The 23,762-nt window shown below is 35.3% G+C and overlaps 3 protein-coding genes and 1 pseudogene across 6 annotated transcripts in view; 1 reads left to right on the top strand and 3 right to left on the bottom strand.

Annotated features, from left to right (window-relative positions):
- LOC140823960 (mediator of RNA polymerase II transcription subunit 14-like) overlaps positions 1 to 4,894 on the bottom strand; it is a 38,098-nt gene extending 33,204 nt beyond the window's left edge. Inside the window, exons 1-2 of one of the 2 annotated variants that reach the window (XM_073185567.1) lie at positions 4,545 to 4,894; positions 1,112 to 2,191 (exon numbers count right to left, since the gene is read on the bottom strand). In XM_073185567.1, coding sequence (XP_073041668.1) covers positions 1,112 to 2,191; positions 4,545 to 4,754 — 1,290 coding nt within the window. In that variant the 5' untranslated portion in view covers positions 4,755 to 4,894. Of the gene's footprint in view, positions 1 to 1,111; positions 2,192 to 2,369; positions 2,751 to 4,544 lie in introns of those variants that run through there. The other variant, XM_073185568.1, reaches the window with a different exon arrangement.
- Positions 4,895 to 6,810: 1,916 nt separating this feature from the next.
- LOC140824409 (light-inducible protein CPRF2-like) lies at positions 6,811 to 10,687 on the top strand (annotated as a pseudogene).
- Positions 10,688 to 11,539: 852 nt separating this feature from the next.
- Positions 11,540 to 18,723, bottom strand: LOC140823957 (protein LONG AFTER FAR-RED 3). Of its 3 annotated transcripts, none has more exons than XM_073185563.1 (15): positions 18,563 to 18,723; positions 18,335 to 18,486; positions 17,971 to 18,072; positions 17,743 to 17,812; positions 17,432 to 17,538; positions 17,235 to 17,358; positions 16,187 to 16,381; positions 15,878 to 15,963; positions 14,585 to 14,692; positions 14,334 to 14,429; positions 14,146 to 14,244; positions 12,926 to 13,000; positions 12,281 to 12,412; positions 12,073 to 12,188; positions 11,540 to 11,852 (listed from the first exon to the last, which is right to left on the bottom strand). In XM_073185563.1, exons 1-15 carry the CDS (start codon positions 18,645 to 18,647, stop codon positions 11,657 to 11,659), a joined length of 1,743 nt encoding a protein of 580 aa, XP_073041664.1. In that variant the 5' UTR covers positions 18,648 to 18,723; the 3' UTR covers positions 11,540 to 11,656. The 3 variants fall into 3 exon arrangements, with proteins under 3 accessions (XP_073041664.1, XP_073041666.1, XP_073041665.1); XM_073185565.1 differs by having other exon boundaries at positions 18,624 to 18,704; XM_073185564.1 differs by lacking the exon at positions 18,563 to 18,723 and having other exon boundaries at positions 18,217 to 18,347.
- Positions 18,724 to 20,015: 1,292 nt separating this feature from the next.
- Positions 20,016 to 23,517, bottom strand: LOC140823958 (uncharacterized). Its single transcript, XM_073185566.1, has 4 exons — positions 23,022 to 23,517; positions 22,825 to 22,918; positions 22,545 to 22,649; positions 20,016 to 20,538 (listed from the first exon to the last, which is right to left on the bottom strand). Exons 1-4 carry the CDS (start codon positions 23,216 to 23,218, stop codon positions 20,269 to 20,271), a joined length of 666 nt encoding a protein of 221 aa, XP_073041667.1. The 5' UTR covers positions 23,219 to 23,517; the 3' UTR covers positions 20,016 to 20,268.
- Positions 23,518 to 23,762: the final 245 nt, after the last annotated feature.

Below are 23,762 nucleotides of genomic sequence, written 5' to 3'. Positions count from 1 at the left end.
GCTAGAGCTTTAAAAGAATTGGATTTGGTTTGGGTGGTGCCAAAGTCAACGAAAAATTTATTCACTATGGATCTGAGACGGCAACTTGGCAACAGGGGAAGAATTTTTTGGAAAGTGGTGGTTAACAGCATATGTTGGTCGATGTGGTTAAAGAGAAATCGAAGAACTTTGAAAAAAACGGAAAAAAACAATGTAGTGCTGGGATAAAATCAAAATCAAAATTGCTACATGGATTGGTGCTATGAAGATTTTCAGAATGTGTAGTCTCAGATTTATTGAGAGATTGAGCAGATTCCATTCCTAGCATCTACTTTGAAATATCGCTTATTAGACTGGAATCGAGGAAGAATAAGTGTTCCTTCTTTCTCGTTCTTTATGATACAATCATCACAAATGGTGAAATGGTAAATTTATACCTTTGATTTCTTATCCTCATTTTCATTCCAAAACTAATTTCATTCTTACGTTATTACATTCCTACATATCTATCTAGGCTTAAGTCTCCATAGCCATCGAACTAAGCCAGCAGTTATCACATGCTTAAAGGAAACAACCACTATGGAACGCTGGAATCCAAACTATTGGTTCTATCAGCTAAGGACATGTTCAGGTCCAAATGGAGGTACCTATCGTTTGTTAACCATGTTCAAATCTTTATCAGAATAATATGCTTAGCTGCCAAATTTTAAAGGTGGGTAGTGCCTCGAGATTCTATGCTTTCAATTGAATTGATATCCTTTTACTGTATAATAAGTCGAAAAAAACTAATACAGAATTATAAAATGATGAAGCGGCAAGAGAACTTATATTAAACTAATAAATTTATCGTGAAACGCTGAAACTTATGCACTGACCAGATATATCACACAAATGTGTTGCATACCATCGTGACACTAAGATATGATAGGTTCAACAGTTCAAACATCAGCTTATTTTGTTCCTGTAATGGCAGGAATTTATCACTTCAACAACAACGGTCCTTCAGTCGTAATTAATTCCAAACATACAAGTCCTCTTTCATGCAAGAAATAAGTGATGAAAAAAACATTGACAACTCAATTTATGATACAGATATATTTCGATTAGAAAATATTTTGCTCGTATATATTACCTTTTCACAGCCGATTTGATTTATATTCACATGATACTGAAGTTGGACATCTCCTGGAGTTTGATTGATCCTGTTATCCTTATCTAGTTCCTTAAATATCTCAAGCAATCGAGTATATCTATGACAACTAATAGCTCTAAGCAGCAACATCTCAACATCAATGCAACTTTGATCGAGAGAAAAATCTGCTTCTTTGCCAGTTAGAGGATCGATCACAAATACACTATGCAGACATTTTATCTGCAAATCAGGACCAGGTTCGATTTTCAAGAACGGGCATGTTCCGCCATCAGATGTTCCAGAGTTTTTATCAAGTTCTAACCAGTATAAAACTTTCAAGCCAGGAGTGCGTAAACCAGCCGAATCAGCTTCTCCATCTAGAGTAATCTGAGAGGAGGTGGCACTCCCTCCCTGTCCAAAAGTACCATCATATATGAGCTCAAAGCGAATTGCATCCTTCCACCGGTCTTGCCGAAGTGCTTGCACTTGCCTTATAACAGTGTCCATAACGAGAGCAACACAGAGCTCATGAAGAATTGAATATAATGTTGAGAATGGATTTTCTGTTGCAGCCATTCTGCGTTCCAAATCAGCTCCAAGGGCATGCCGTCGTGATTCTTCAAGCTTCACAACCCCACTTCTCTCGCCAACAAGAAGCTCCAAATGTAAAATCCTCCACATTGACAAGTGCCCCCGATAACCAAGTGTTACAAGGACTTTAAATTCACCATCAACACAAAGCAAGGCCACACCGTCAGAGACCTTGACTTTGGTGATTTCTTTAGGAACTGAAATACCTAACAACTTAGACCTGACAAGCATATCGAGTTTCTTCAGTGCTGGAGCTTGCTGATCCTCGTTCAATATGCTCTGAGTACCCATATCTTCTACGCATTTTGGTAAATGCTGATAGGTTCCAGTGAGAAGAACCTCAACGGCAGAGGGTATATCATAAATTGGAGCACGAGATTGTTGAAGCCCCTCATGCATGAAAAACAGTGAATCAGCAGCTTGAGTGAAGCAAGTATCATGACTTGACAGAGTTGATGCAAGTTGTTGACAATATTGTATCAAAGGAATCTGCATTGAACAGAAGGAACAAGTACATGAAGAAAGGTTTTTTCAACATACCTTTACTTTTCCTTTGTTAAAGAATAAAAGAAGTATAAATACCATAAACTGAACAAAAGAAAAATCGTAAGCAATTTTACATTTTAAAAAAGCTTGGCAATTCAAGAATGTATCACCGGAAGAGTACCTATGATGAGATGACCATATAGCACTGCTACTTGAACTGAGGAAAGGAGCGGGCACCATTAATTAAGGGGAAAAACTTTAACTCAAATTTCATATCAGTAAAAGAAGCAGTGGCCTTCTAACAAAAAAGATGTTAAGGTCATAAACCAAGTAAGCACAGTCCCAAGAATAAATCTGTTCTTCATATAATATAAGTTTAGTGGCCGCCAAAGTCTTCTTGGTGTGTTAAATATAAAATTCTAAAAATACGCACACCTTTTATGTCTTTGGCCAAAAAACCATTCCTTATGTGTGTATGTTTCCCTCATTGTGGCACTTATCCATTTCAAATATTTTCTCATAGAAAATAAAGACAAGTTCTCTCCCTAGCCTTGCTTTAATATAATTTCTCCATATCCTAACTCCTAATTGATAATTAGAAGAAATTTTTAATTTCTATTAGTTTAGTTTTTCTCTTTTTCTTTTATTTTCTTTTTATCAGTGTCAGTTATCAATTTATGTATCGATTCAATATTAAATATATTTTCATCAATCACATTCATTAATTTAAGCAATTACGTACTAACCTGTTTTGAACAGCATATGTTGCCAAATAGTCCTGAGCTTGGAGTTTATTATCGCTTGAGCTATGTAGTGCTCTTAAAAACTTTTTTTCTGAAGTATCGGAAATAGATACGACTCACCGATATACGTTTCGGATACGGCAAAATCCGTGTCATTGACTTTTTACAGGTTTGACCAATTGGATATGTCTGAGACACGGCTAGGCTTCTAGATATGTTTCGGAAAAAAATGATTTTTTTGTTTTTCCTTATTAAATCACTAATCTGAAGTTGTACTTTTTAGATATTTACATAAATATATATATACACACACACAATATATATATATATATAAATATATACATATATATATATAAATATATATATATATATATATATATATATCTCTACAATTTTAATTTTTAATACTAAATTTATATAAATATATATAATATTTATATATATTTTAATGAGTGTTGTATCTGTATCATAGTCATATCTTGTTTTATATTTTCAAAATTTGTCGTATCTGTATCGTATTCGATACAATACCCATATCAGTATCAATGCAACACAGCGCTTGAGTTTTGTTCGGATTTCGAAGTTCTCTTTGATTAATCGTAAAGCTAATTAAAGAAAATATTCATATTTGGAATCCAATTTTTCCCTAAAAGTAAAAGTGATCTTCTCATTTTATAATATTTTATATTGAACAAAATTGCTTATGAATTTCTTCAACCCATCCAAAAGTTTTTCATCACCATTCTTATTGCCTGCCTTCTGTTTGCTAACTTCTTTTACTTTTACCGCTGTGGTTCTTCACCCTTCTTTCATAAGAGCAAGTCATCAATTGCTTCACATCGTATACTCAGTATATTCTAAAGTTTTTCTATAGGAAACTATATTATATTAATTAACTAGAAGCAATAATAAAGAAAGCGGACAAGTTATCCGCATAGAAAAAGAGAAAAAAGACAAGCTCTGGTCAAATCAACAGCATATATAAGTACAAATCCTCCCTATATTCTAAAGCTCGTCCCTTGTTTAATGATTCAAGTGCCCAAGACGAAGACTGCCTATTTCTCAGAAAGTTGCTCTTAGAGATTTAAGGGACGATGAACAGCAAGTATGTTTTACAGCAATTGACATCCAAAGTGCAAACACAAATCAAGTTCACAACCTCAGAAGAACAACTTCGCCGAGGTTGGAAGCCAGAGATTATTTAAAACTCGACAATCTAAGTAGCATAACCAAAATGTATGCTCAAAAGATGGGTCAGATCAGAAGCATCCCTTATTTTTTCGTTTGTACTTGTTGTCTGTATTAATGAATTTGAATTCTTAACCTCAAAAGGCTAAGATATAAAATATAAAGATGTACTTTTAACTACTAGAACCAAAATCTAGCATACCATAGCAGACCACCATACTTGATATATATGACCATACTTTCAACTGACCTTAAACAGAAATAACTAATCTCCACAGAATAGAATAAAATGCAATTCTAAAGGAAAAAAATAGAAAGCAAGAACATCAAACCTACAAGAACACCAGTCCACGAATTCAATGAACTATTGCATATCTTCGACGAGAACGTATAAAAAACACATGAACCAAGACTATAAGAACAACCTGTTGACACCACTTGGAGAGGACATTGAGACGAAGCATTCGCTGCTGCGTTTTAACAATGTATTTGAGGATCATTATCTTCTTCTCGGAGTCAAAGAGCTCCGAGGATTTAGATTTATCCACCAATTCCTTGAGCGACATGTACGACTCCTCGGCAGCACGTCCAACCAAAGAGGCGAAATCTACCGTCTCTTGCCCTAACTCCGCCATCGTATTTTATTCCTCGCTGCACCACAACTAACTGATCGAATTCATTTTCCAATCGGAGTTAGGTTTTTCCAGGTTGTGGAATTGGAACCAAGGTGACGTCCGGCTGGTTGGTTTTTATTCGGTTTCCGTTCCGTGAGCAATATTATATTACTAATTACTAAATAACAAAATATATTTTAGAATGACAAAATTAACATTATCATAATAAATTTTATAATTTCAAAGTTGTTGTTTGAGTTCATATTTTTTATCTGTTCATGTGTCGATAGTGCTTGCATGATTTATTTATTTTTATCTAATTTTATATATTATATAATATGATAATTGAGCCCTTAATTGGGTAAGTCATGTCAAATATCAATTTTTAAGGTTAATCGAGTGATACTAATAATTTTATTGAGATTTATAAAAATTATTTATATAATTATCTCGAATTCATTTATATAATTATCATATTATATAATATATAAAAATAATAAAAATATTTATTTGATTTTAATTTCTACCTACTAGAATATATTTATAAAAATCATTTATAAATTGAAGGTAATTAAGTCATTTGAGTGTATTTTATCATTAAATTAAAATTATCACACCTAATAGATTGAACATTTTATCTTTCTAAAAAATTATTTATCAAAGGTCCATGATATTATGATGAGCTTTTTAAAAATGAACCAAACATGAGATAAGAAAGATTATTTATCAAAAAATCCAACCTTCTCGTTGAAGTGGCTAATGTGTTTTTCATTCGGAGTTCTGACATTTTCGAGGTGATCTATAAGCTCAAGGAAACTGACCAATGAAATGAGAAAACTACTGGCTTATTTATCTGTCTCAATGATTTTGTTCTCAACACTTTAAATCGCTGCTTGATATGAAATATGTGTTTGATGTCACATGGTCCTTTCTTGGAACTATTTTCAGTATGTCACTGGGAACTACTAAGTTTGGCACCTGGGTTCCTAATTGCATCGTTCTATGTGTTTCATGCATGTTGAGGATGGAAGTATTTATTCCGGTCTCAGTATTTGGAGCTAGTGATTACTGTATCCCAACCAAATTAATCCAATTTAATCAAATTAATTAATGTGTGGTAGCGTAAGTAAGTAGAGATCTTTTCCGCAAGGAAGTTACTATTTTATTATGCTAAAATTTAAAACAATAAAAATTATTAAAATGACTTTCTTAAAATTAAATACTAACAGGAGAACAAAAATTAATTTCTAACAATAAAGTAATAAGCATGCAATCAAAATTGAAATTACCAAACAATCAATGGAAACTAACCTTGCTTTAGGTCAGCTCCACCATTGAAATTTCATAACTTTATGCAATAATATCAATTTATATTTGGATAACCATCCTTGGAAATTTAATTCATGCATTGTGTTATTATTAGCTAAATAGAAATATGTGTTCTAATTAACCCTTATAAATTAAACAATCTAATTCAAGCGATAAAGAATCAATTTAATTATAACATAAGAAACTAACGAAAATGGCAAAACTAAGGAGCACGAGCGCAGTTACAATTGTTTGCATTTGATATAGCCGATTGTTTTTCCCTAAGAATTAATAAATTCAAGAACAGAATTTTTTTTATGGGAATCGAGATTATATTAGTAAAAGATTTTAATTACAAAAAACAGACCAGAGGTCTATGCAAGGTAAAGTAAGAATCATAATTATATTAACATAGTATTAGACTTCAATCCCTATATAAATATGAGATCGAGAACATTTTAAACTCCATAATCTTCGAAATTCTTCATGGAAGCCTGAATTTAATCTTGTCCGACCATTCTTCAAGCCAATATTCTTCATTGTCAAAATCCTCATGTTACTCCTCAACCAAACGGACCAACATAAACAATGAACTACCAGAACCCAAAAAAAGAAAATTATTAATATTAATCGTTTCACAAGTTAGAGGAACCAATCAATTACGAATTTAATATCTAATTTAGCTGTGATTTTATTAATAAAAGCTAGTTAGCTAGTCTATCAATTAAATGAATAAGCAATAATCATGAAAATAATTGATACTACAAAGAATTCATGTGTAGCTCCGGCCCCGTACCTTCTTTATCCTTCAGGTTCTCTACCTCCATACACATAGCCTTGCTTTTCATCCATGTCAAATATGCTACCAAGCTTATTTTCTTTTCAATCCCAACCTTGAATTGTGCCTTCTCATCCTCCATTTTGATACTTATCCTGACATAAAACAACACGCTGCTTAGCTCAGTTCATAAACTTTAAATCCTACTTCATTGCAGTGTGACACCAGCGTTTTGTAACTCATTCAAATGTGTAACTTCTTCCGCTGTTTTGACTCGATTTCTTTACTTTCACCTATAGACAATAAAAAAATAACGATTAGGAACTATAGAATCAATTTATAAAATTAAAATTCGCCTATAATTAATCTCAATTATTTCAATTAAATATATTGAAATATGAACGCATCAGTATTACAGCATGCATTGATCGATGTGCTGTGCTTGGTATTATACATTAATCATTGTAAAGAAACTAGATATATTTTGCATGAAAGAACTATTGTAATACCTACACTTGTGCTACAAGTTGAACTAATATGAATATCCCCACCAGGATTAAATTTAAATGTAAACCAACTGTCTAGATTAAAACCCTTGAATTATAAATTTTTTACTGCTACACGGAGCTCTTGAAGTATAAGCTGTTATGACGGCTATACAGAGCATTTAGATCCACAGCTCCAATTGTTGCAACCTGGAAACTGTGTTATTTACCCAAGAGCTCTATATTACATGAGATAAATAACAAGTGCTTTGTGAATGCTGCAGTCTCTCATGATGAACTTGGACGCTTATATTCGGATGTTATTTTTCCTCTGTAATAGGTGGGCTGGATTCATCAAAGGTAGAAGATATGGAAACCGGTTCGTCCGTAGGATCATCTGCAGAACAGTCAGAAGATGATGCAGTGGAGGGGGAAACTGAAACAACTCAGAATATGGACCCTGCAGACTAAAGCGTGTAAGAAGGTCAGCTTAATCTTTCAGTTACCCGATGTTTTACTTAAAATACTGAAGTTAAGTACTTTACCTGGCTATTAGCCTTTCAGGGCATCATTTGACGCAGAACAAATTAGTTTAAAAACTCTCCACCCATTCAGAAAACACCCAAGTGAAATTGTAATATATTTTTCAATCATATTCTTTACCAATCATATCTTACCGTGTTTCCATGTTTAATAAAAAAGAAAACATTTTATTAAGAAAAATAGCAAATCTTTCCTGTCTCATTCAGTATCAATTATTTAATTAATTCTATGTTCGATTGATGTGGACCCTATAACTTTAGTATATGTTCTTGTCCTATCCAAGACTTACTATTTTGCATAAACAGTAAAGTTTATTGTTTTCTCATGTGTGTTTTCTCACTATGTTCTGTTTTTAATTTGTCTATGGATATTGGTTTGGTATTTTTCAGTTATTATTTTACATTTGCTAATGTTTCAATTTTCTTTTTTCAGATCCAAATAGAATATTCCTTGTGATTATGCAATATAAGTTCCAAGGAAAAGCATGAAGTTTTGTTGCATTTAATGTTCTGAGTCGAAATCATGGTTTGCTTGCATATAAATTATAATCGTTGGAAATACACCACTACTTTGCTACACAAGGATTTGATACAAATAACCTATCTAGATTTTTGAATTCTAGAAACTATCTGATGATAAAATGGACTAAATTTACATGAAGAAACATCACATTTTGAAGAAAAATGAAAAATAACCATCATGGTGTATATAGTTTGGACATACATAATAGCACTTCAATCTCAGATTATAGCTTCGTGACATAAATGTGCGAGAGGGAGAAATTATAAGTTTGTTGATTAAATTGTTATGCTGTATGTAAATGACCTTTGGGTCTGTGAAATAATTTCCCCTTTGGAAAGGCATCATATTTTTGGAGATGCACTCTAAAACATGTTTGTTTTCTCTCCTTTAAGCTTGTGAGAATGCTAAAAATATTCAATGCTCAATAATGTTGTTGATAAGAATATGAATATATGATGCATAAATGTTGTACCTGTAATCTTTTAAACGTCAGTTTAATCAATTCAGAAATAAGCCATTGAATTGCTAAGTTGCCCATGTTCTGAATATGGTAAAATCACTGCACAAGTGGTGAAAAACTCAGAGCTTATTTATTGTTATTTTTTTGATATCAAGTATGGCTAAGGTCGTGATCTGGTTTCAATGGAAGTTCTACCCTATGATTACTTTGTTTTCTTTCTTCTTTTTTTCCGATTTTCTTTGGAATGCTTTCGGATAGAGAATCAGCTCGATGCTCAAGAAGAAGGAAGCAGGCCCATTTGACCGAGCTTTAGACACAGGTATGTGTTACTGTGATGCAAATTTTAACAATTATCTCCCTCTAATTCTCTAGTTAGATCTTGGTTTTGCGTCTCCAAAGGTTACTCAGGTAGGAGTTAAAAACTCGTCTTTACTGAAGCGCCTTGCAAACATAAGCCAGAGTACGATGAAGCAGCTGTTGACATTAGAGTTTTGAAAGCTGATGTTGAGACATTGGAGCAAAGGTAAGTTAGTAATTAATGTCTAAGATGTTGACTTGCATGGAAGATCTGGTCACTTGATGTGAGATTGCTAAAATTCTAAAAAAATTCCATGAGCTTATGGGATTAAGTATTGTTTCCAAGTATTAAAAGATGTTCAAAATAAACTTCCTATAACACTAGGCTCTTCAAATACTTCTACCATTTGGCTGATCGTGAGCTGGCTTGCAAGCATGAATTCCTTCAGTTTTGAAAGTCTTGAATTGAAGATCTCTCTTATTGCAACAATTCAGATAAGCCTTGACAACTTCACTGGACATGTAAAAACTTCCGCCTATATAAACCAGAGTTTTGCTTTATCGCTTTCCTCGGCCTTTATAATGACTTTCCCTATATCCATGAGTAATGGAATTGGTACTTATTTTATTCTCTCAAGTCCTGGTCTTCAAATTTTATCGATCATTTTGTTACTGTGGTCGACTCGGTGTTCGGGATTTAGCAGAAACGTTCAGATAAATGTAGATTTCATTGGACTTGTTTTGTTTGACAGGTGAAAATGGCGGTAGAAACAGTTAAAAGAGTTACTGGATTGAACCCAGTATTACAAGCTATATCTGAAATGTCTACAATTGGCATACCGTCGTTTTCTGGCAGTCCATCTAATGCATCAGCTGATGCAGCTGTGCCAGTGCAAGACGATCCAAAACAGCATTATTGTCATCACGCCTCTTCTAGTAATCACTTAATTACACAAGATTGTTTTATTCCAACAGCAGAAAGTGCTGATGCTATCATCAGTTGAGGATCGGAAGAAGTGTTTCTATGCAGAGAGTAAATAGTTTGGAACATCTGCAGAAGCGGATTCGTGGGGGAGCAGGTTCTTCTGGAAGTCAAGGGGCCGGTGTGGTTTTTAGTTATTTAAATATTTTCATATATTTGGATTCCTGGTTTGTCTTCAAACACTTGGTGAATTAAACCCACAATCTTACCTTGACAATGTTGGTGATATCATTTATTTAAAATGCTTAATGTTGACAACTGTAACCATAACCGAAAAAAAATGTATGCAAGCACTCAACTACTAGCTATTAATATTAGTTTGAAGCATCCAATTACGGGGGGAAACCAAAAACTCCCTTTCAGGCTATTTTTGTTTAAAATCAAATATCAAGAAACACAAGTTTCTCAAGCAAACTGACGCAACACATCCCTTGACTTGCTACTGTCGTTTCTTTGACTTCTTCACCGGAGGGGTCACAGAAATATCTTCTTGATCTTCGTCGGAGGATGAAGAGACTTCAGGAGGAATGTTGTGTGTGGTTATGAAGTCCTTGAGTATGGTCATGCTGCGTTCCTTGATGGAAATTAACTGGTCGGAGACGAGTCCCCCCATGTTGGCCTGAGCAAAGTATGTCTCTGACCCAAGTTGAAAATGGACTTGAATGCATGGGGTGGGGATAGTTTCAGCATCTACCACTTGAGCTTCCATATCTTTGAAAATATATTTTTTGAGAAAATGAATCCCCAACCAAATCATTCATAAATAATAAAATTTCTGGAGAAAAAGAAGATCCATACCTTTGCACTTGCAGAGAGCAGAGCGAACCACTTCGATCAAACGGCGCCTGCTCAAGCCAAAAGACGAATGAGGGTTTGTTTCATTTATATTTGCTGTAAGCCCAACTAAATCGGCCCAATCTTTTTTTCAAAAATTAGCGAGTAAATGATTGTTTTAAAAAAGTAAAAAAGGAAAAGCTAGAATTAACACACCAACACCTTTGCCCGAGTAAATGATTTTTTTTTTTTAAGGAAGAAGCTAGAATAACATACCAACACCTTCGCCTTTTCTAATCTAAGCAGAAGAATGACCGAATCTCTGCCATTATGGTCTTTCCATGTTCATCATTTTCAAGGTTGGGTGAGAAAATTCCGCTCGTAATACTAAAAATTGGAAGGTTTATGTTAATATTTTATGGGTTTTTTGTATCATTAATATGTTCTTCTCAAGTATCTAATCAGGTCGATGACTGGAATGAGAAACCGTACGTTGGAATGGAATTTAATTCGGAATAATCTGCCAAGAACTGCTATGATAGTTATGCTAGGCGGGTTGGTTTCAGCTCACATGTTGGTCAACACACTCGTACTAAGCCTGATGGTGTTGGGGGGAATGGATTTAATTTCGAAATATTATCATGGTGATACGTAAGGTAGAAGATCAAATTAAAGCATGGTCACTATCATATAAGACTAATACAAATTTCATTTAGATACCAAATTACATCAAACAGCGGGTCAAATTATGCGCTTGAAGATTTACTTGCTGCTTTACATATCCTCTGCGTGGTTCCTGGAGTAGGCTGCTAACCCACCCACATATGTTGCCTCAATAGAAGCAGAAGCTTCCACAGCAAATTCGTCCCATGACTTAACAGATAAAACCACAAAATCTGCCATTTTACCAGGAGAGAGCGACCCAACATCTTCATCAAGGAAGCAAGCCCGGGCAGCTGAGATTGTGTACCTGATAGGAGATTATCATACACGAAAATTAACGAATTAACCCGGGAAATATAAGTATGACCGAAATTTCATTTGCTGTTGATTAATGAAATGGCCAATGTTGTTGACTTGTGGGGGCTGATTCCAACTGACATTTCTAAAAGGTCCTATGGTACATAATCAAAAGTGGATAATTAAAGTTACATCTGACCTGATTAACTTCAGCAAAACGTAGGACTCACCCGTTCAACGCATCATTCAAACTAATGCGTTCCGATGAAATCCAAGCATTCTCCCAACCAGGAGGAACTCTTTTCATTGCCGTCTGTATGCTCCTCAAAGGGTTGATGTCTGCAACCTGAAATAAAAGAGACCTACTGTTGGAATCTAATTTATTTATCACAAACAACATATGGAGGACACAAAAACGAAATGGGAAATAATCCTTACTGGCCAGTCAGAGCCAAGCGCCAATTGCCCATTGCCAGTAAGGAGAGAATGAAATAAATATGATCCTCCATTAGCTCTATCAACTCCAAGTTTTTTTCTAGCAGAATCAGCATCATCCAACAAGTGATCCGGCTGTCATATTTAAGAATCAGGAGGCGCGCTATAGAAGTATCGACCAACATATCAGGAAACAAACTTCTCGTTTTGGGGGACAGACAGGAGTTGGGAGACAGGATCAAGGGAGGTCTCAAAACATTTTTTAATGTTTGCAAATTAGGTTCTGTGGTCGCAACTAATTTATCAAATGGTGCTTGGTCTGATAAGTCAGAAAGCCGAAAGGTATCACAAAATGAGTGCACTTCACATTTCTTGTAAATGATAAATAATATTTTGAAATTGTGTGCAGGGACGAAGCCACTAAAGGTTCAAACACTATAACAAATAGTATGACATTTAAACTCCATTATTTGAAATCCTTACTCTTCCATCCCTATTTCTGACCCAATGCAACTTATATTTGGATTAAAACTGTCAACTTTCAAATAGCAGATCATTGCATACTTGGGATACAACCACAGAACAAAATAAGCAAGCTTCTCTGATATTGAGTTATAATGTCACAAAGCAATCCAGGAGAAATAGAACCTGCACTGAAGCAACAACTTTTTGATCGCCAAACTTGGCAGCTGTTCCAGGTGCCAAATGTTGGGCATGCTCAATCTGAAATAATTACTAGCAGTCACCATACCCAGCACTCAAACCACAACCAACATAAAAGCTAGAATTAAAAGCATCAAGCTAAGAGGAAGACGAGTTTCAACTCATGAGAACTTTAAGACATCAGTAAATTGAATTCCACTAAGGTTTGGACTTTGTTTGGACGCCACTTGAACACAACAATAACAAATCTTGATTGGTTTGATTTGTTTGCAAGACTTAGAATTTCTCATAAGTTTTGTCTGAAAACTTACGATTCTATTAATGGAAATGTCTAATTCTTGTATAAATTCATTATATATGAATGGGGGTAACAAAAACAACACAAAGGACTTAAAATATGCCCGGATTATCCCATAAAAACTGAACAAAAAATTAAATATGAAAGCTAAAAAAATTTTAAAAAAAATTTTGAGGCCAATATAAATTTCCAAACAATAAATATCCAACGACTTAATAATTTAATTTGGAACTTGAATTAAGTTAATTTTTTGAAATTAAGTTAATTCACTTGAACTTCCAAACAAAATCTTTCCATTGTTGGCTTCTGTTGAAATTATTTATAACTCGATTTTCAATAATATTGTTTTTTCCGATTGTTGAGTGTCAAAGCTTTTGACTTGTTTTCCATCGCAGTGCCTGTGGATCATATTGAGGGTCGCATCATTAAGTCCCCACACTCATCTCTCAAGTCACCCTCCCTGTACGCGACTGGCCAGTCAATGGCACACCCAACGTGTCAGCCCTCAATGCTACACCCGCCTGTCCCACCATTGGTGATTTTCCTCCCCATCATGGTGGCAACAAACTGCTTGTTTTGTGTTCTCCTCCCTGCAATCTTCCCTCCCAGCCAATTGAGATTCGACCCAATACTCATCCAGCCGTGTAACACCACCAACTATGCCCCCTCCCCAAAGAGAAATGTTACTAGTATAACAAACCACCACACCCCCAAAGAGAAATGTTAATAGTATAACAAACCACCACACCCCCACCCCCCAACCCCCCCTTACTCGCCACCTTGTCCTGTCCCCTAGCTTTGCTGGCTCACCCCCACTCTTCCCCTCCTCCTCTCCCTTATCCACAACCCCTGTCGCCTAAACCCCCATGCTCTAACAAGAAAAGAGAAAAACTACAGTAGAATTTACCCTAAATCTTCGATCCCTCATTCCATTCTTAGATGCTACTGACTTGTACATGTCTAAGATCAAGCCATTGGCCCTATCACCTATGGCATGAACGGCCACCTGAATGAGACAAAAAATCATCATTAGAGTGTGAATATCTTTATAATAAACTCTGGGGAGAATGACATTAATACAACAATAGAGAACACCTGAAGGCCATATTTATCAGAAGAGAGTGTCATGTTTTGTAGCACATCAACATCTACCACTTGTAGGCCATAATTGAGTGGTTCATCAATGTATGGCTACAGAAACATAAGAACATTCTGAAAATTATACTCGTAAAAAAAAGAAGAAGCTCGGTGCCTGGTTGCACAGTCTAAGAAAAGTACTTCAGTGATGAAAAAGTTGAGTTTAAGATTTCAATACGGAATTTGCAAATGAAAGTTATCACTCTCACCTCATAAAACAGTGCACTATTAGATCCCAAAGATCCATCAGCAAACGACTTCAAACCACCCAAGTAAATCCATTGGCTGAGCTTATGACCTGCTTTCTTTACAAGTTCCTTCAAAGAACGGCAGCCTCGGTAATAATAACGAAATAAGATGTGCCATTTGATTAAGGAGATCAGAAAAACCATACACCCTTCAACAGTGCTTGATGCTATAAGCATTCGTAGCTCCAAATACTTCATATGGTAAAAACTACTACTAAAAAATTTGATTGTGCAATGAGACTGAGTGCAACTCATGGTTTAACGCTAACCTATACTTTCTTGCTTTTGTAATTCCTTCGTTCCAATTATGCTCCAAGACAACATTAAATTAATATGTATAGCTTAATATCTGGTAGTGTATATTGTATACCGTAATAAAAGTAATAAAGACTGGTAGACATTTCATGAAAGTAAAGCTTGAGAGTGCTTGACTTGCACACCATATGTTTCGATATACTTAACAAATGACTCAAGAATCCAGGACTTCATTCAATTTTGACCTAACCATGAATGGATAATATTATTCACCGACTTAAGAGGAAGTGTTTAAATGAATATCATTGAATTTGTGCAGTTTTAAATGGATGATCTAACTCGATTATGATTAAAAGTTTATGCCACATCCTAGAACACTACAATCGACCCACTTTGAATATAAACATCCTTGTCTCAAATCTTTCAAGATATAGAACTAAGCCATTACAAATTGGAGCCAAGATCAATAAATGTACTAGTCTATTGCATCCAGGCCCACATACAAGGCTACAAGCAGGTTACCGATTCCATGGATTCACTTCAAGCTCATTTTACTTTGCAAAAATTGTTAACCTAGACTTGTTAGAGAAGCTTATTACACACACTTAGGTGCTAACATTATGTCAAACTATTATTTACAAAAGCAGTGTGGATTAATTACATAAAACATGTTTCTACAGGGACATCGAAATAGTGGCACTTCAAACTTTGGTACAAGCCAACCTAATGAATTCTCAGACTCAAATCTGATAGATAGTTAGATACAAACATTAAATCCCAAGGTCTATTTGAACATTATTTCTACACTTTAGATAACATCTAAATGAAAAAGCAAACGTCAAAATCTTGTGTCTACCTCTCAACTCATAAGTTCATATCCAGTACAACATAGCAAATATCAAGGATAAATTCACTTATTTAGCATGCCAAACTACAGGTTTGTTGCCATGCTAATTAAAGAAAATCAACCAACAGAAACTGTAATCAATAGAGAATTACTTGTAACCGTGTCCACGTCTCCACTGGGAAATACAAGCAAACTCTGATCTTCATCTTTCCTAATGAATCAGCCCATCTGTAGACATCTGTCGCACAATAGAACAAAAAAAAAAACTGATGCAACGCCGAAAACAATTCGATATATCTTCTGCAAAACAGGCACAGGGCTGTATCAATTCATTCTCCTTTGCATCAAAATAAATACTGATTTAACTTTAAAGCCTTATATTTCAATAAATTTTATCTGAAAGACCCATTTATACTTGCTGATACAAGAAAACAAAAATCTTAACAAATTATAAGTGGAACCTGACAAATCTTCCCATGAAAGCTCTGGTGATGCACCTGGAAAATATCGCCCAAAATCAACAACTGTGGTCACACCTCTCATTAAGGCATAATTGCTAGCTCTCAACAGAGCTTCCCTCCTCTCCACTGTTGAGACTTCAGGGATGCAGGAAAGAACAAGCTTCATTGCAGAATCAATCAATAAACCAGTCGGTTCTGCATTTCATGATAAAGTGGCATGAGAATCCAATAAAAATCTTTTCGCTGTTCCAACAATCAAAGATGGAAATGGAAGTTTCAGAAGTAAGAGGGAAAGTTGTTCTCAGAATAACATTAAAGGTCTTGTCAATTATATTACCAAAGCTTTCATTAGAGAGACATGTAGAAGAGAGCCATACGCCACAGTGAATTTCTTGATCATGTTGGATGGGAATACACACACCAACTAAAAAACCTCTTGTGCACTACAAGTTGAAAACATTGTAATTTTATTTTTAACTCGAGGTATTATCCACAATCCCATATGCTACAGAAATTGATAAAGCAAAATGAAGGACTCAGAGTCACAAAACCACGCAACAAGCAAATACCCAGAATATTTACAATGATAAAAAGTTTACCAAGTAAGATAACTCAATTGCTCTACCTTTTCAGCTGCCTCGCAAAGGGACAAAACAAATATATTTTTGATAGGCAACTGTTACAGCTTTACGTGCATGCTACTCTAGTATGTTTTATTTCTCTTTGTCCGTCTCTTTCTCAAAATTTAATCTTGCAAAGTTACAAACCATTAAACTAGATTACAGAATTAACAAATAGACCATTTCTGAGGAGCAGGGTAAAAAATAATAGGTTTTCACCAGTATCCAGTATGTTTGTTGTTCTATAGACCTAATCAACTCCAACGTAAAAGTTGGACCCATCAGTAAAAAGGCTGACAGCCAGTTCAGCTGAGGTTTCACTGGTAACGCTACTCAAAAAAAATAAACTACGTGACATAAATACTGTTCCCTGAAAGATGACTCAAATCAGGAATTTTTGGTGGAGTTTCAGAGCCTAAAAGGATAACCTCCAAAACTCTTTCTAATAACAGCACCACCATCTGGATCCAATGTGCTATTGGATATTCCGGCAATTTTTAGTGCTAGAGAGTTAGCCAGGCCCATGTGACCATCCATTCTTGTCAGCCACACCTGCACAAAAAAATATCTAAAACTACTTCGAAGTTCACCGAAGCACAAGAAGGATGTGATTCAAACTTCTCACAGGATTGTGAGGAGTAATGTCATCAATCCAGGAGGTCATTGGCAACTCTCCTCCCCATAGATCATTGTTCCAACCACCACCCAGCAACCATGAGCCGCGTTGCATATCTAGTATATTTCAAACCACCATATCAGAAATGTGCTCAAAATCTAATACATCAAACAGTACCAAAAAGCTGTATAGGTGGAAATAAAAGATAGTTAAGCCGATGTCTTAGGTAGGAAGTACCAGAGTGCTATCAATTTCAATGGTTAGGGATTATTGATGTCAAGAAAAATCAGATTAAATGGGCAAAAAAAGAAGCAGCTTACTTGATAATGCCTCTTTGATCTTATAGACAAAATCTCTTTTACTGACCCCACGGAGTTCCACTCGAGCCATCTGTTTCAAACTTTCAATTTTCTAAATCAAATCCAGCACAAGATATGATCAAGAAACACCATATAAGTTATGGTATTACGACAATGTATGCTGGAGAGCAACGCTAAGCTTCTTTAAAGCCAAAGGTGGAACCCGTCGAAAGGCAAAAGAGTGAAAACCTGTAAGCCTCCAAAAATCAAGTGCACATGTGAGTCGATAAATCCAGGCAACACCACCTTCCCCTCCAGATTCAATGTTCTGGTCTTCAATCCAGCCAAAGCCTACATTCAAACACATCAAATAATGAGACAAAAAACTCAGAAGAATGGTTTACCTCCATCACGAAAGTTCAAATAATGTGGAGAAAAGAATGGTACAGTGGGAGCCAACGAGTTGGAAACTCGGGGATGGAAAGGTTGACTCACAGGATTAGAAAGAGCATAAACAGTTGAATAAAATAAATGAAGAGAAGCACAGACCATAAGACCTTGATAGCTAGAATGAAATTCATGAGACGATTGTTACTGCAAACAGAAAATAAACCTTAACGGAGGAATAGTTCCCGGTTCTGAGAATCCGACCGTTGGCAATGGCCATCGAATCAGTAAAAGGCAAAAGAACGTCGCTGGTGTATATGGTCCCATTGGTGACCAACAAATCCGCCACCTCTCTCCGACGCAAGTGCAACCCGAATCCTGCAACACCCTAGGAATAAATAAACTATCTCCGAAAAAAGAAACACAGAAATTTCAAATCAACATTGACATTAACTAGGCAGAAAGAAGTAGCGGTTGAGTGGAGGAAGAAGCACGGCGGAAAAGAAAACCACTACCACCGCCGCTCGTAGATTGTTCATGACGAAGATTCGTTCTCCTATACTTTTTTGGGTTTTGGCATAACCAGTTAATCCATTGGTCCCAGTTTCTAACAAAAAACGGTTCGATAATTATTTAAATAAGTTACAATTCACCGAATATGATCTAATAAAATATATAATCTAATTATTAATTTAATTAAAATTTATTTTATTTTTCTCTCGATAAATATAATTTGAAATCAAATCATATCGAACCATATAAATTTTGATGTTAACATTTATATCCGAAGTTTAAAATTCAGATTTCTATTTCTTTAGTTTGAATTTATTTTTTCAATTTAAACCAAAATTTGAACATTCTTAGTGAGATAAGTATTTTATGACATATATATATATATATATATGTATATATATATATATATATATGGGAAATATTATATGTAAAAGGTAAAAAAAATTATTATTATTTTATTTTAAAAAAAATTATGATAATAATAATAATAATAATGATTTATTTATTTATTTATTTCCATGTAACCAAATAAATATCAAAATCTTTATTTTAATTTCTTCAGTTTCGTCCTTCTAACATTGTTCTCTTTATAATATTAATTATTTATCAAATAGCGGTTGTATTTTTAATGAAATGATTAAAAAAAAAATGACAAAAAGAATGATTGAAGTAGATAATGATAAAATAATATTATGTTTGGTATGATTTTTAAGAATGAGATAAATAATAATCTTTTGATGAATTGATAAAATCACCCTTCCAAGTTTGTGGCGGTGGTCGGCGGCGGCGGCAGTGGTGATTGGCCGGCCGGCCGGAAGCTGCTGCGGCGACGGCGACGGTCCGGCTATCGGCCGGCGGTCGGCCGACAGGAGGAGGGGTGGTCGGCGGCGGCGGCAACGGTCGGCGACGGTCGAAGATCGGTCGGCGGGAGGCGGCAGTGGTCGGCGACGGTCGGAGGTCGGTCGGTGGTCGGCAGTCGGCGACGGTCGGTGTAGGGAAATAGTGGTGAGTTTGAATTTAGGAGAAAGGCAAAATTGGAAAAATAAGATGGATTAAGAGTGAGATAAATAATCTTAAAGAGTGAGAAGTAATTATTATATCACACCTCATACAACCTAATCATTCATAGGAGGAATAGACTTGATTAAATAATCACCCGTACCAAATATATGATTAGATGGGTTAAAAAAACTAAACCCACCTAATTACCCCTACCAAATGCCCCTAAATGTAAAATGAAATCAATAGTCAGTTTAATGAATATTTAAAGCTATACTGTACTTCCGTTTTTAGTTTTTTTTTTTTAAAAATATATTGAAATTAAAAGGTTATTTTTCTCTTGGTAAGCTATGGGCGGCATAAAAATAATTCTAAGATTCAAAGAGAAAGCTACATTATGTGGAACACAGCATTAACCATTTACCTTTGGTTTCAATTGATAATAAAACTTTGGCCGATGTGTTCAACAAGAAAATCACATAAAAAAATGTCACAAACTGTATTATCCTTCGAAATCTACCTTCCAAAAAAAGACTAAAAGAACATATTGAAATTGCAACCCATATTTGTACATAGGCTGCTGCGGTATTTAAAGGCCCCAAGGCAGTTTCTTCCCTTTCACCATATATACAACCCATGGAAGAAAAGTTATTTGGCTTCAAGGCCTGCGATTTCATACCTGATTTCTTCCAAGCATTCATTTATGGAAACCACAGCATCTTGAACTCCTTTGATCGCCTTCTTGAGAGAATTATCATACTCGGCATCAGCCTCAGCCTCTTCCGTCCCAGAAGCTTCAGTTATTTTCTGAATATGCACACATTCGTGTTCTGTTGACTGCCTAAACCTGCAATTCGCATGGTTTACCAATCGTTCTGATGGACAACCAGCCTTCTTCAACACTTGAATTAGAGCTGTCTGTAAGCAAAACACATCAGAGAATATTTGCAAAAACACGATTATCCTTGCATGATAACTGGTAAGACAAGTGCTACATATCTAAGTAAAAATATTAATTTGAGTTTCACCATCCGAAAATAGGAAATGTGTCTTGGAATATCAACTGTTAAAGATAAGCATGGATGACAAGAAAGCAACCAAAGTTGAAAGACAAAAGCTCAAACTCAGGATTATGTTCTATTATTTTCAGTTCATGATAAGTGAGGTGGGTAATGCGTCTTTAACATGTGGTCTTCAAGATATATAATCACTTGACTTTCCAGATCATGTTAATGTAATTCAAACTGTGATGTCCTACATCCAGCGAGGGACACATGTTCTAAGAGATTAACATTTGGGTTAACATAGACTAGTTTAGCAATTTGATTGATCATTCCTTTAAAGCAAAACCTACATGAAAAATAATACCTAGCGGATGACAATGCGTCAAGTCTTGCTTGCATGCCCACCACTTGGCTAACCTTGATGAGCTAACTTTGAGGTACCGAACTATCAACATGACGATTGTTTATTTAGTCCCAAAGGAAATCAATTTTTCATTAAGCAATGGGTCAAACTTCTAGATGACTAATGGCATAATTGACCATTGACCAAAATTTATTTATTTTTACATAATTTTCAAGTTTAGTAGTTAGCATCTTATAATGGGCCACGGGCTCAAATTTAATTATTTTAACCTGTCTTGTAACGTGTAGCAAGTTTTCCTATATGTACACATGTACAGGCGAGATTTAGTATCATGTCCATGTATTCTTGGATTTTAAAAAGATTTTGTGAGTTTCCTTAATATATCTTATGCCTCCTATGTGGTCAAGAACTTATTGCGGGGAAAGTCCTCCTACTATTTGATATTTAACTTATCAGCTCGTGTATCCACATGTGTGGGTTGTAGCATCCACGTTCAACACCAAGGTTCTTACAACTTTAAGTAAAGGGTTAATGTCCATTTTAATGCATGGGCTTAGGTTCTTACTCATTATGCAAGTAAAAATTCAAAACTTTCTTTACCTGGGGTGATTTTAGTTACATGAATTATTGATGTGTCCCTTCAAAATATTGCTAGGGTTTGCATCACCCGGGGTCCCGGACAACCCTGATTTTAAAAAATCTTAAAGCATAGACACGTGTTTTCTAAATCTATGAAAGTTTTATGTACATGTTTCCATATGTACATAGTATTTTGGAAAATGGGTATGTTCTCCCGGTTTTAAGATCTATGGAATTTATCAACTATGCAACTAGAATGAATTATCGACCTTCCATGCACTCCACCATAGGCGCTATCAGAAGAGAGGCATTTGGTTTTCATTAGTTACACAAACAGCCTTTCCTTTGCCCTGGAGAACATAAAAGAGCGATTGGACCATTCTCAAAATAAGTTCCATTAAGTTTATGTTGGGTCATTTGAAGATGGGATGGGTTTTGTGTTTGAAAATCACATCCCCGTGCCCTTGAGGGAATCTGGCATGGTCTAATTCTGAGCAAAGAGTGTGAAAGATAATTCTCCTCTCAAGTTTGTGTGGATGAAGAAGAAAAAAATATACAGGCAGGATTTCCCTTACTTTGGAAGAAACATTACAAAGAATGAAATAATCCCTATAACGACTTTTTAGCATAGAGTACAAGGATACAAAGTTAAAATGTGTAACTAAAAGGTGTAAAAGCATCATTGCAAGCACACATATACATGCTTGACATAAAATGTATGCAAAGCACATTCTAATAAAATTGTTCCGTATTTTCCCCGCAAAAAGCAAATGCACTCAACGCCAGCATACCACATAAAGCCACCATCCACAACAGTGGATGGCTTAAATAACAGGTATTATTGGTTTCGATATGCTAAGTTTTCCTTCGCTTAATACGTGAACTCAATCAAATAACCATAATTGTCTGGCTGTAAATACGAGTCGAATAATTAATCAACAAAATAACAAAAGTCAATTGCAGCGATGAAGACATACTGAATGCAGCTTATCTTTTTCTTGTGCTTGAACAGATCTAAGCAACTGAGCTAGATCTTCTCTGCAGCAATCTGGGTTCATAAATAGATATTCTATTTCAAGAACCTGCATAAAGGAAGCAGCTTTACAAAAATAAATTGTGCGGACGACATCAAGAAACTGAAATAAAACATTTCCCAGATGGATTGGAACACGTTAATCGGTAAAGTTTGATCTTTTCCGCAACACTATGGGCTGAATCGCAAAATTCTTGAGCATTCCTTATCATAAGATTACTGACCTGTTTTGAGCAATCGTTGAATTCAACAGTAATCTCACTGCAAAGATGTTGATAAGCTAATTCACCCCCTGAAAGCATATAATCTTCGAAGCCCCTGCCATTCAACAGTAATATGTATATAAAACCTGCTTTCATAGCAGATAAATTATTTTAAAAAAGAAAGTCTCCCTGGTTAGGGATTTTGTGCGGTGGAATACCGTTTGAGGCGCGTGTAGACAAGGGATCGGCGGTGCTGAACAGCGAGGAATCTGCGAAGCAAGGAAACGATTGAGTTGGAAGCTTGCTCTGCAATCTGAATCTTGTGGCTCTCTTGCTCTTGTTCTTGTTCTTGTTCAGTTTCTGGTTCTGGTAGGGGGGATATACGGACCTTCCGCTCGAAATCAAAATCCTCCATTGAATTTGAAGGCGAGCAAACACATTTGGATGTTTATAATTTTTTGAGAGAATATATATATATTTTTTATATAATATCCTCACGCCAGTGCTTGTATATTATACATATACCGATGTTAAATAAAATAGCTTATAAACCCAATCGTTTGCAACGAACCCATCAGCAAATCGCAGAACACATCGCCCACGTTACCTGGTCACCAGCCACAAACAAAGAAAAAATGACACAATCACCGACGACCATTCTTCGACCTTTTTACCTACTTATTTACAAAGCTATTATGATTTTATGAATATGAAATACTCATGTATCGACTACCCCCTTATCATCAAAATGTGGCCCATCAATACCAATTTATGAAACTTCCCGACAACTTGCATATATGTATGATTAGACTTATCAAAATGGGTTACATTCGATCTATAATATAAAATAAATGAGTTGATTTATATTAAATAAATATTAATTCTTATATGTTTTTTGTTGGATGATGGTAGTTAAATATAATGAAAAATTATTAGCATATAGCTTGTGCTATTTTTAT

The sequence above is a fragment of the Primulina eburnea genome, chromosome 2 (genome assembly GCF_022965805.1).
Source record: "Primulina eburnea isolate SZY01 chromosome 2, ASM2296580v1, whole genome shotgun sequence".
In the NCBI taxonomy this organism is placed as follows: domain Eukaryota; kingdom Viridiplantae; phylum Streptophyta; class Magnoliopsida; order Lamiales; family Gesneriaceae; genus Primulina; species Primulina eburnea.
This window is presented reverse-complemented; position numbering and strand designations above follow the sequence as displayed.

Coding starts and splice junctions, on each gene's coding strand:
- LOC140823958 (XM_073185566.1), bottom strand. CDS start 23,218: ATGGAGGATTTTGATTTCGAGCGGAAGGTCCGTATATCCCCCCTACCA. Junction 22,919..23,021: donor GTCTACACGCGCCTCAAACG/GTATTCCACCGC, acceptor GTTGAATGGCAG/GGGCTTCGAAGATTATATGC. Junction 20,539..22,544: donor AAAAAGATAAGCTGCATTCA/GTATGTCTTCAT, acceptor TTTTGCTTACAG/ACAGCTCTAATTCAAGTGTT.
- LOC140823957 (XM_073185563.1), bottom strand. CDS start 18,647: ATGAACAATCTACGAGCGGCGGTGGTAGTGGTTTTCTTTTCCGCCGTG. Junction 18,073..18,334: donor GGAACTATTCCTCCGTTAAG/GTTTATTTTCTG, acceptor GTTTGAATGTAG/GCTTTGGCTGGATTGAAGAC. Junction 11,853..12,072: donor TTGAATGATGCGTTGAACGG/GTGAGTCCTACG, acceptor ATCTCCTATCAG/GTACACAATCTCAGCTGCCC.